Here is a 13,535-nt window from a genome sequence, read left to right on the forward strand (position 1 = left end):
ACATTGGCCTGGCCTGTTTGGCTCAACTCGAAATCAGCCCGGGCTTGCTCGACTCGAGTTCGGCTCGGGAATGCTCGGTTCGGGCGCGCTCGGCTTGAAATCAGCCCGGGCCCGATATGGGTCCGGGACTGCTCGATTAGACATCGACCTGGGCCCGCTCGGCTGGATTGTCTTGGCTTAACTTGGATCGGGTCAAGTCAAAATTCATCCCAAAAGCAATTTAGATAATCCAAAACTGTATCTAATCCATATCCAATTAAATGGATTGAATTTGAATTTTAAAAATATGGATTTGGATTTGAAATAAATCCGTTTAAATAAATTAAAACTAATATGGATAATTATGAATTTGATTTTTCAATTTGGATTTTTTTTTCACCTTAAGCACAATCATGTCCAAAACACATTAAGAAAATGGGGTCCCAGAATTATTTGATTGGTTCTCTTTAAGTAAAATTTTGAATTTATAAAAAATATTATTAAATTAGGAGAAGAGGTTCACTAAAAATAATCAATTTATTTTCTCAATGAACATTAGTTATTATTATTAAGAGAGTCAAATAAAAAATACTAAATATCAATAATATGGTTAAAAAAATTAATTAATGACAGTGGAAAATGATTACCATCTTTGCTTGAATCATACTGCCCAATCCAATTTGTATTTAGAATGTGATGTTGCTTTTCATAAAACTTTATTTACTTTTTGTCCCATTATATCACTTTGGTGACTTATGATTAATAGAAACAAATATGTTATAATCATATGCCCAAATAGTATTTTATGCATAACCATGACCCATCAAATCTTCAGTACTGCAAAAGACATGAAAAGAAATATGTCATTTCTAATATAGTCAAAAGAAAATTTAGTCAATAATTTAAAAAATAAAAAATAAAGTAACCAATGAGAAATTTGCATTTGGCAGAAAATTTAGTCAATAAGAGCATTACTTTTTAAAAATAAAGGAACCAATGAAAATTTTGAGTAGTTGCAAAGATTTTAGAGTGAAATATAGTAAATGCTGATTTATGTAGTTGCTTTTTGTAAAAGTTTATTTAGACTACAATATAATTTAATTGTATATAATTAATTTTTTTACTACAATATAACTTTAATATATTTAATTATTTTAATTTTATATAATAAAAAATCATATATATGTATATATATATATATATATATATATAAACATTGATATTGATGTTATTGACATTTCAGAGTTGAGAAAATTAATTGAAAAAGGTTTGTACATAATTAATTTTTTTACTACAGTATAATCTTAATACAATATATAATAAATCATATATTTAAATATTTTAGTTTTATAATATATATATATATATATATATATATATATATAAATTAATATTGATGTTATTGACATTTCAAGATTGAAGAAATTAATTGAAAAAGGTTTTACTGAAAGTTATAAAAATATATAACCTTTTATAATTAATTTCTTCAACCTCAACAATTAATAGCATCAATATCAATGTTATTAACTCTTTTATTCTTTTACATAATTTTATCATATTTTTCATCTAATTTTGTAATCATATATACTGATGTAAAAGTAAAAGGAATAAAAGAAAGAATCTTATAATTATTTTATCAAAGAACAAATATAACATTTAAAAAAAAAACCTTCAATAACCTTAGGAGACAATAATAAATAAGATTTTTCATGAATCACCGACACTTAGATGAAGAAGGAAAATGGCATCTAAAACTCTCACTCTAAAGGTTAATGAAGAGAACTTTAATTGCAGAGAACAATGGCTTTCTCAGGTGTCCATTGAAAAAGGAAAAAGAAGATGAAAAGATAAGAGAATAATTTGTATTTTTAATTTAGAACTATGAATCATCTTCAACAAACAAAATCACCTTCAACTGGATTTTGTTTTTCCAATAAATATTATCATACAATGGAAACAGATATTAGTGTTCATTTTTTATAATTCTTATAGTGAAATATAGGATCAATTTTAGTTAAACTTAAAAGAAATAAATAAATTTTTAAATAATCACTTATTTAAGAAATAGATAAAGTTTACTTAAAAAATAAAAATAAGCAGACTAGACATATATATAAAATGAAATGAACTTTTTTTTATTTAAAAGAGAAAAAAATCATCGGTTGTAGGTAGGCACAAGTTGTTGTATTCTTATTATATATATATATATATATATATATATATATATATATGTATATATATTTATTTATTTTTTTTTTTTTTTTTTTTTTTTTTTAAAGCTTTTATTTTTAAAACCTTTATTACAAAGTTGTTTTCTTATTATATAATTTGCATTTTTAATGATTAGTGGAAAACTAGATTGATACACAGTTAATCTATTTAATTAGAACAAATTTAATGTTATTTACTAAAATGATTAATTTCCTTAATTTTACAAGTGAATTAATTAATTACTGCTAAGCAAGTAGAGTGACTCGTAAGCTGACTTTGCCAGATAATTAACTTAATTTAAAAATTGTAAAAATAGAAAATATTAAAAAACAAAATATGAAATTAAATTCCAACAAAATATTAATTTATAATAAAATAAATAATTTAAGAACAAAATGAAAATAAAAATTTCAAAAGAAATTATAAAAAAAATTAAAATAATTTTTTTTGTGTATTCATCCACTATTCGATTGAATATGGTATTTCATGTTAAAAATACAATCAAACACATAAAAATAGAGATGAAAAAAAAATCAAACAAACATTTTATACTATTAAGGCATGTAATTTATGAATGACATTTTAATATATATTGCATTTTATTTTTTTATTTGGATATAGTATTTTAATGACCATCAAATAGAATAATTATCATTAAGTAATACCAAATAAAAAAAATCATCAAATAATTACTAACGAAGAAAATGTAGTTGACATCCATAAAAAATAGTGTCATCAATATTGGTCAAAAAACTACCTAAGAAATAATCTTGACTTATATCAACAAAAAAATAATTTCAATGTGTCAACTGAAATATAAACATCTACTGAAAAATTCTAAATTACATCAATAAAAAGATAATGTCATTAACATCAATAAAAAAACTTTGGTGGCATAAAAAAAATAACTTTGTCTATATTAGTCGAGAAAACCTTGATTAGTGTTGGTCGAAAAATAATCCCAATGTACATTATGATAAATATTAATAAAAAAAATCCTGATTGACATCGGTGGAAAGTAATCTTAGATAAAATTTGAAATTATCTAAATAAATGTTGTTATAATTTTCAAAAATTTCAATTTCTCTTTAAATATTTTATCATGAAACATTTCAATTTTTATAAAAATAAATTACTCTTTAAAGAAACTTTCATCTAAACACACTATTAAAATATTTTTTAAATAAGTTGCAAAAATAACTTTGATACTCTATTTGGTAACTTTATACTTAATAGTGATTGATGGAACAAACATTAATAATCTATTGGATTATAATAACATCGAAAAGAAGTACATTTAAGAGTTTTATTTAATTATTCTAAATATATAACAATACTTTTTTTTCTATTATCTGTGGACCAAATAAGACGTAGTTTTTTTCCACTAAAAGCTACCAAGTGTTTGAAGAAATTTCCTAAACATAAAATGAAGGAAATAGAAAAGCAGAAGAAGTAAGAAAGTAAAAGAAACGCAACTTTGAAAGAGACTAAAAAAAGGAAAAAAAAAAGCTAAAAAGTGGGACAAATTTGAAGGTTTGGAATGAGTGTTAAGAAGGTGTTGATCCAAAATCTTACCTTAAATTAAAGGATTTTGGTGTGTGAGAGGATATTTGATGATCACGGGTAGGCAAAGAAAGAAGGTTTGATGGAGAAGGTGGTCCACATGTCCACTTGCATTCATCATCTAACAATCATTACTTTCTAATTCAACCAAATCTAGGTTTTGCACTTTCATAACCAATAATCACTTTTGCTTCACTAAAAAGATCTTCCACCTCAAAATAATTATACATTCTTATTTATTAATAAATATTAAGAAGTACAAAGTTTAATTTAATCTTTTTAAAATCGACTTTAAGTTGAGGTTTGTAGTTGTACCGATTGGTACCGGACGATTCAGTCTCGGATCTGATGACCGATCGATCAAGTAAAAAATCACCTTAAGGCATGCAATAAATGATACTAACGATAGTTACAATAGTACTTAGTGAGTCACATTCATATCCTGAAATATGTGAGAAATATCTCCGACAAATCAGCTAAATACTATGAATTGATCTTATATCTAGCAGATATGAGATATGCAACCCCCTCACGTCCAGTCCAAGCAACTCATGCGTGAGACTATATATTTATATGTAATCAGATATCGGTATGATAGAAGGTGATACGATAAACTCAACAAACTCTTGTTATGAGAGACTCTAAATAACTCTAATATCATCTTAAGAAATGGACTTTAAGTCTATCTCAGACTCAGCAAACTCTTGGTCAGATAGACTTTAAATGACTCGAGTACCATATTAAAAAGTGAACTTTAAGCCTAACTTAACCTTACAAAACCGACATGTAAGGTGAAATTTGCATTCACCTATATACTATTGACCTTATTTTTAGTCGATGTGAAATTTTTAACATTTAATTAACATTTATTTAAAATTACACAAGGATATTCTACTTTGTCACTATATATAAGATATTGTTTTGAAAATTTGTTTATATTTTTAGAAACTTTTTAAAAATGTTTGATACATTAATCATTTCAAATTATTATTAGACTTTTATTACTTTATAATAAATACTATAAATTAACAAAATAAAGTCATGTTTTCTCTCATGAAGTCTAGAAAAGAGGACTAACATATAGTATAGTCATTTAGATTAATTAAGTAAAAACAGTGAGATATATAAGTTTCCATAACTTTTAACAATGATATAAAAAATACAAAAATTGTTAACAAATTTAATATATTACTAGTTAAATTGATAAATATAAGTTAGTTAAGAAAGACTACTCTTTTAATTGCTAATTTGATTTATAAATTCCAATAATCAACCTACAACAGCAATTTTCTTAACCAACAAAATGATCATGAAACAAAACTCACTCATGAATTCTGCAATAACATAGAAAAACAAGAACAAGAACATAAAAAAAAAAACAAGAAGAAAAGTAAGAGTTTACTATGTTATGTTTTTTTTTTTTTGTCTTTTGCATTCACTAATTAATAATGTGAACATGTTCACGTTATTCTAATATTTTATTCTTAATCTCATGCATGTCCAAGTTCAATATTAAATCCCCACTTTGCTAAATAATACTATAAAATGGTTCAATTTCATAAAATAATCTGTCTACGAAACTAAAGCTGGAGATTATCCACTAAAAAATTAAGTCAAGAACCAAAAGGTCATTAGTAATGACAAATTAAATTAATTAATGTTATTATTGATGATGTGATCTAGTTATTGTTAATTATATATTTTTATCTACTACTTGTTCAAGTATCAAATCACATTTTTTTACACATAGAAAAATGTTGCAAACATAAGAAATAGTATCAAACCTTGCGACATGGATTTCAAAGACAAAAGTAATAATTAAGGGGTAATTTTTTTATATATAAAAATCATGTTAGATATTATATAATCGTATAAAACTAAAAAAAAAATGAGAGATTAAATCAAATTTATTAAAAAAATATATTTTTTTCCTTAAAACATATAATTAGATACTAATTTAAAAATTATTTATTAATAATAAAAAATAATTTAAAAATCAATAATTTTTTTAATTTTTAAAATTAATTTTTATTTAATAATTTTTTTAAGGTATCACAAATTAATTACTTAAAAAACGACTTTTTATTATTTTATTATCGAGGGAGTAAAAGGTACTATAAATATTTTTTTTTTATTAAATTTGGTGTGACCATTTTCTTATAAAGCTACAATGTATAATAACTAATTTAATATATAATTATATTTCTAGGATGTTTTTATATTAAGTTGTAAAATTCAGTGATCAATATGAAATTAAGTTGTATAGATATAATTATTATCTTTTTATATATTTAAAGACATAACCAAAATTTTATTTATTTTTTAAATTAAATTATAATTGATTCACATCATTTATCTACTAATGGCATGAAGTTATGATAAAAATGTAAAAAATGGAAAGTTTTATAAAGCTGACAATTCTATTAACGGCGCCGCTACGTCGTGGCCTATTTTATTTATTATTTGCTATAATAATATTATAATTTAATGTCAAAGTTGGAACACAATTCTGAATTCCATCTATAAAAAAAATAAAATTGAACAGTATTTACGTTATTGAGACAAATTAAAATGAAAAATGTTACTTCTTCTAATATATAAATAGACAAATTCAAATATAATTTTTTAATCTTTTCAGACTAATTTTCATTTTTAATTAGAGGTCTCATCACATCAATTTAAAATAATCATAAATACAGTTATTTTATTACACCGTTTACTTCAACCGTGAAAACGATTTTAATTGAGAAATATAAATAAGATTTGAGTTTCGTATTTTTTTTTTTAAATTATCTTGTTAAGAACACATTTTATGTTGTGAGGAAACTTAACACATAAATTTTGAAGATAAAGGTTTGTTTTTGGATAAAGAGAATGAACCTTTTAATTCCAAGACGTGTTTAACCTGAATTAAAATTGTAAAATTGTGTCAATGTGAACTACAATGCGTCAAAGTAATTTAACACAATTTACTAATTTTATTAATTTTTTAAAGCTTTATTTATTTTAATAATTAAAAAATTAAATCATAATAGTTAAAATTTCTTGTACTTTGGCAGCGGTGATGATATAAAACTCAGATACGTCTCTTAAATGGTATATGCGTGCGTAAAACTATATATTATGGGTTAGCGGCTCAATAGAGTGTGTCACGATAGACCCAACACAAACACTGGTTAGGAAAATCTCGAAATGATTCTTATACCATATTATGAAGTGAACTTTAAGCCTAACTCAATCCCACAAAACCGGTTCATGAGATTGAAGTTTGCCCCACTTTATATAATAAAGACTATAATCTCTAATCGATGTGAGATCACCAACCTATCTATAAATATATCGATATTGATTGTAATGGGAAAAATGATTGAAAAAAGAACATATATTAATGTGGTGTTGAGGTTATAAAAGAAGAGAATTGTGAGGTAGCATTCAGGGGAGTTGCTGTCACGTGGGTTTTGGATTTGCGACCCCACACCACAACACAGATCGTCTAACCGTGTTCCTGACCCCATGGAAGCCTAGCCTATGCAGACACGACACAGATAAACTTAACACACCCTCAATTCAAACATCTTCTCCTATGTTGAATTTTTCATCAATGTTTATTGCCTTCAACTCACAACACGAAAACGCGTTCAAGATTTCTTAGGCACTGTTCTAACAAGGCGGAGAAAGAAAAGGTATTTGAGGTTTTAGGGAGGACCCTTTTGCTTCTTCTTTCTCCTAGTGCTGCTTTGGGTGCTCCCACCATGTCAGCAAAATCTGACAACAAAAGAATCTTCGTAGATTGTGGGGAACAAAAGTGCCATAAATAACCATATTGTTGACATTGAAGAAGGAATATTGAGTGTTATGAACCTCCCATGTGATGCAGAGATTGGCACTGTTCTGTGATCTGGGTTTTGTTCTGTGACAAGATTTTGAGGTGTGACACTTGAGACATTGGTTTTGGTTGTTAAAGTTTGGTGATAATTGCTTGCATTCATCCAAAGCTTTCATCTTTGCTTGGGCTCTAAGAATTTTGGTTGTTATTATTGTTATTATGGGATCTAAAGTTTAGAACTTTGCTTTGTGTTGAGATTGAGACGTCACATGTCGGCAGCGTCGCCGTCGCCGGCGGCATCCACGGCTTCGCCACCGTCACAGACGCCATCCTCCTCCAACACTGGTCCCTCACCCTCCAACACCACCACTCCTCCTCCGCAACAAACCCCTTCTTCCACTTCTCCGCCACAACAACCTGCTTCTCCGCCGCCTTCTCCGCCATCTTCTCCGCCGTCATCGCCGCCCAGTTCTTCACCTCCCCCCGTGTCTGGAACAACCCCTCCTTCAGTACCTCCACCATCACCACCGCCATCTCCGCCGCCAGCTCCGGATGCACCGCCACCGGTGACACCGAGCTCTCCATCTCCACCGCCACCGGTGACACCGAGCTCTCCATCTCCACCGCCACCGGTGACACCGAGCTCTCCACCTCCACCCCCACCATCAGCACCAATTCCATCAAGAAGCCCTCCTTCACCGCCACCACCATCAAACCCTCCTAATAACACATCTCCACCACCGTTACCACCACCCCCACAACCATCACCATCAGCGCCACCACCTAACAACACCCCACCACCACCGCCGCGGGGAAATTCACCACCTCCTCCGGCCACCACGCCGCCACCAGCCTCGCCACCACGAAATTCACCGCCTGCTCCGGCTGCACCGCCCCCCAGTAACTCAACTAGGTCGCCGCCGCCGGTAAATTCGCCTCCACCAGCAGCGCATGCGCCGCCACCCAGGTCATCGGCGCCGCCAGCACCTGAACCCTCCAACCCTCCTTCTAGCATTAGTCCTCCTCCCACACCAAGTTCCTCACCACCTCCACCTTCAAATTCTACGCCAAGCTCATCACCTCCATCACCACCTTCACTTACTCCATTGGCCCCGCCACCGCCACCATCGCCCCCATCCCCGCCTCCCAATGCGACATCAGACTCAACCCCTGGTGGAGATGGAATTGGCACTGCTGGTGTAGTGGCTATTAGTGTGGTGGGTGGATTTCTGCTTCTTGGCTTCATCGGTGTTCTTATGTGGTGCATGAGGAGGCAAAAGAGAAAGATTCCTGTGAATGGTGGTTATGTTATGCCATCCACTCTGGCCTCATCTCCTGAATCAGGTAAATTCACTCTTGTTATGTGGCTTGAACCAGTTTATTGTTCGTTCATATTGTTTGTATATCAACTAAAGATTAGAACATTTCATGAGGTTGAATTAGATTTAAAGTCCACTTCTTAATACATATGCTAGATTGGTTGAACCATTTCGTAATCTAAGAAGGTTAAACCTTAGCCGATTTGTTGGCATTAAATTCATTGAAGTGTGTGACTTTGTCCAGATTCATCCTTTTTCAAGACACACTCCTCAGCTCCTCTTGTACAAAGTGGCTCTGGCAGTGATGTTGTGTACACACCATCTGATCCTGGTGGACTAGGCCACTCAAGATCATGGTTTTCATACGAAGAACTAATCAAGGCCACAAATGGTTTCTCAAGTCAAAATCTTTTGGGTGAGGGGGGATTTGGTTGTGTGTATAAAGGACAGCTTCCTGATGGAAGAGAGATAGCAGTGAAAGAACTGAAGATTGGTGGAGGTCAGGGAGAGAGAGAATTCAAAGCTGAAGTGGAAATTATCAGTCGTATACATCATCGCCATTTGGTTTCTTTAGTGGGATACTGCATTGAAGACAACAGAAGACTACTTGTCTATGACTTCGTTTCTAACGATACCCTTTACTTCCATCTACATGGTAAACTCCATCTTTCTGATAAAGGAATGATTCAGTTCAGTTTGATGATTATCTTAGATTGTTAACTGAAATTGTAATTTGCAGGGGAAAGCCAGCCTGTGCTAGAATGGGCAAACCGTGTTAAAATTGCAGCTGGTGCAGCCCGAGGACTAGCTTATCTGCATGAAGACTGTAATTATCAATCCTTTTTTTTTTCCTTGTCTGCACATAAATGCTTATCACTCCACTTTCTTTTTGCAAATTTTAATTTTTGGAATTGGCTTAACTCTAGTCCGGAATTTGAATGAATGTGAATTGATGAGGGTGATAGAAAACGTTTTAGCGTAGACAGTAGATGTACTTTGGGAGCTAGGAGAGTGGACATCATGCATAAACTTTTCCTGACAAAGAAGGGTCTTATTATTCAACAAACACATGTTTTGGAGAGAAAAATAAAAAATAAAAGTGAATTAACTTCTCCATAAAATAAAGTTAATTTATATATAAACTAAATTTTAGAAGTCATTTCGTAGTAAATCTCTTTAGTAATAATTGACAAAAGGGGGAACCACATAACCAAATATAGGGGTTTTTAGTCATAAATTTATCATAAACAAGATTGGACAAAATTATGAAGCTCGGACACACTTCTTAACTGGTTTGTTCCTGTGTCCGACACTTATTGGATACTGACCCGCGTACGATACGAATCGGTGAAGTGTCCAATCAAATAGATAATTTTTTGGATATTTTACAATTCTAACACAATTTTAAAAAGGACAAATACAATTAATTTCTATAAACTCATAGTGTCGTGTCCAGTGTATCCGTGCTACATAAAATAGGACAGCCGAGTTAGTTAATATGCTGTGAACCTAAAATCCAGTCAAATATGGATAATTTTATGACTTGTATCAATTTTAGAACTCAATGGCATCAACTGATGCAGGTAGCTGACTCATCTAGTAGGATATGGTTAGAGATGTTGTATTATTATTTATTATTAATCCTGTTGAATGTCATTCACATTTCAGGCAACCCTCGGATCATTCACAGGGATATCAAGTCTTCAAACATTCTTTTAGATTTCAATTATGAAGCTAAGGTATCTGTTATACTCCTTATTCAAAGTTTGATAGTTTGTTCTATTATGTCCATCCAAATCTTATACTCTAATTTGTAATGTTAGGTCTCAGATTTTGGGCTAGCCAAATTAGCTCTTGATGCAAACACACATATTACCACCCGTGTCATGGGAACTTTTGGGTGAGCATTCGTTACTATGTCTCCAAACTTCTCTTTTCTTTTTCACTATTTCATTTTCCATTCAGACTATTCAGAGCAAAATCCTGTATTAACATTGATTTCCACCCTCTTGTAAGGTATGTTGCCCCTGAATATGCTTCAAGTGGCAAATTGACTGAGAAGTCTGATGTATATTCTTTCGGAGTTGTGCTTTTGGAGCTAATTACTGGACGGAAGCCTGTAGATGTATCCCAACCTTTGGGAGATGAAAGCCTGGTTGAATGGGTATACAAAGATGCCTTTTTTTCTAGTGTTGCTATCTTTTTTCGAATCTTGAGAAGCCCAATATTTTAGACTCTATTAAAACATATGGGATTAAAGTCTATTTCTTGATTTTGTTTTTCTTCCCTTTTGAAATTGTATCATTTATCATAGTAACTGAAGTATGATAAGGATGAAAAAATGTTTACTGTTTTGCAAGCCTTGTAGAATAGCCGTGGTTGCAACCAAGCTAAAAGACTGGAACTTTTTGGTTTTGAGTTTAGCATGCATAATTTAGTTCACAACTTTGTATCTGAAACTTTCAGGGTCCTTCATAATTTAACAAGATTATGACTTTTTTGCCTTCAATCTTGCTGAAGAAAGATGAAGAACAATGCCTCTGGATATTGCTTGGCTATTATGATTCTACTTGGGTCAATAGTTGCATGCATGCATGAAAGCATAAGATTGTATAGTTTAATAGCCAGAACCTGTCTAAACTTGTAAAAGTCAAACATATTCACTTAAAGATGCCACTACTTTATTTTTCAGGCTCGGCCTTTACTGAGTCAGGCAATCGATACTGAGGAATTCAATACTTTGGCAGATCCAAGGCTGGAAAAGAATTATATTGAGAGTGAATTGTATTGCATGATTGAGGTTGCTGCAGCTTGTGTGCGGCATTCAGCTTCAAAGAGACCTCGCATGGGACAGGTAAATATTGGATATTGGAAAAGCAGCAAAATGTTCTTTTGGATCATATCAACAAGCAAAAGCACAAACTACTGACATGGTTTTCCTGAACTGTTGTGTTTCATAGGTTGTTAGAGCTTTTGATAGCTTAGGAGGTTCTGATCTAACCAATGGAATGCAACTTGGGGAAAGTGAGGTGTTTGACTCTGCACAACAATCTGAAGAAATAAGATTATTTCGGAGGATGGCATTTGGTAGTCAAAATTACAGCACAGACTTCTTTAGCCGTGCTAGTATGAATCCATGAAAAGGCACTGTGTACATTCTGGTTGAGTTTTTGTTGGTTGCAGATATGGCTAAGCTAAGGTGCATTCTTGCTTTTGATTGTGAAATTGACAGCTTCTGGTTAATATCCTCATTCTTGTGCCTGAATTTCATCATTCTTTTCATTAGCTGGTTTTTTTGGCAGCAATTTTGCTTTTGTAATTAGAATTTGTAAAAAGTAACCTTCTACAGCACTCACCATGACAAAGATTAACATATTTGTTGATTTGTTATGTAATAATGATAGAGTAGATGTGTGACTCTTTTTTGTGTGTCTTAAACATGTTCTTATGAATTTCTAATAGGAGGGCAAAAAGCTTTTTTGTTTTTTGCATCATGAGACTGAAAGGTGGGAGGGAATGGACTTTGTTGTGACATTGCACTGATAATAAGTGACAATTTTATGAATGTTTGTGCAAATGTTGTTTTATCAACACCATATTTTATTATGTTGGAATCAGAACTCAAATCTTACTCATTCAATTCTCACTTGGTGCTGGTTGATGAGGCCATAATTTCTTGCTTCATGGCAAAGTCTTTGTTTCAGGGTTGGGTCAAAGCTCACAGATCTGTTTCAAGTTTTAGATCTTGTAATCATTTAAAGCATAAAATTGGATGATGAGATGTTAGATTTTTCTTTATCTCTTCTGTCTATGTTAGCTTTGAATGCAAGAAATGTTGCCTTATTTTTTGTTTGCAGATAATTATAGTTAAAACAATTCCCTTCACTTTATTATTAAAAAATAAATTTTAAGTTTAATTTAACCTTATAAAATCGATTTATAAGACAAGATTTACATTTATTTTATATTAAATTTTTTTTTTAAAGTTTAACTTATGTTATGAGTTTTTGTTTATAATGAAATTCATACATTTTTATTTTATTTTATTTTTCTTGAAAGCTTGTTATGATATGTCCATAATTATTTTAAAGAGAAAACATCATTAGATATAAACAATTAGATAAACGATATATTTAAATTAATTTCCTTGTTTTGTCTATTTAATTAATAATCAAACAAGCCACATACCTTAATTTATCAATTTAACTCAATGTCATCATTATTGAGCACATAGTTATGTTTTCAAAATTTTCATTGGAGAAAAGGCTCATTGCACTGTTATTGTAACAAGAGGCAAACTCATCACTAGCTTTAAAAGAATATTTTTAATTCTCTCTTTTTAATGCTAAATGAAGACTCTTAAAAGACTAAGACAAAATTAAATAAAAATATTAATTTAATTATGAAAATATAATACAATAATAATCAAGGCATAATGATATGAAAGAGTGAAAAATAAAAATGTAGATTTTTTTTAATTTTTTGTGTGATTAATATACAAATTATGTAAGTCATAAACATGATAAGCTATAAATTTTTCTGGATTTTATTGGCCCAAAGAGAGTCTCATTAGAAAAAGAAAAGTAATCAATTTCATACTCCTTTATTGTTGAAAATCTCTCGAAAGTAAGAGATAA

General features: G+C 30.7%; 1 protein-coding gene across 2 annotated transcripts; it reads left to right on the top strand.

Moving 5' to 3' along the window:
• The first annotated feature begins 7,165 nt into the window (after positions 1–7,165).
• Positions 7,166–12,336, top strand: LOC137806210 (proline-rich receptor-like protein kinase PERK9). 2 transcript variants are annotated; one of them, XM_068606206.1, is made up of 9 exons: positions 7,343–8,197; positions 8,231–8,923; positions 9,143–9,553; positions 9,638–9,724; positions 10,567–10,637; positions 10,722–10,798; positions 10,915–11,062; positions 11,591–11,752; positions 11,859–12,336. In XM_068606206.1, exons 1-9 carry the CDS (start codon positions 7,849–7,851, stop codon positions 12,036–12,038), a joined length of 2,178 nt encoding a protein of 725 aa, XP_068462307.1. In that variant the 5' UTR covers positions 7,343–7,848; the 3' UTR covers positions 12,039–12,336. The 2 variants fall into 2 exon arrangements, with proteins under 2 accessions (XP_068462306.1, XP_068462307.1); XM_068606205.1 differs by having other exon boundaries at positions 7,166–8,923.
• Positions 12,337–13,535: the final 1,199 nt, after the last annotated feature.

Source organism: Phaseolus vulgaris, chromosome 3 (genome assembly GCF_000499845.2).
Source record: "Phaseolus vulgaris cultivar G19833 chromosome 3, P. vulgaris v2.0, whole genome shotgun sequence".
Classification (NCBI taxonomy): Eukaryota; Viridiplantae; Streptophyta; class Magnoliopsida; order Fabales; family Fabaceae; genus Phaseolus; species Phaseolus vulgaris.

Bases quoted from the DNA above. Each gene is read 5' to 3' on its own strand.
- LOC137806210 (XM_068606205.1), top strand. From the start codon at position 7,849: ATGTCGGCAGCGTCGCCGTCGCCGGCGGCATCCACGGCTTCGCCACCG. The intron at 9,554-9,637 runs GTAAACTCCATC...TGTAATTTGCAG, and splicing joins CCTTTACTTCCATCTACATG to GGGAAAGCCAGCCTGTGCTA. The intron at 10,799-10,914 runs GTGAGCATTCGT...CCCTCTTGTAAG, and splicing joins CGTGTCATGGGAACTTTTGG to GTATGTTGCCCCTGAATATG.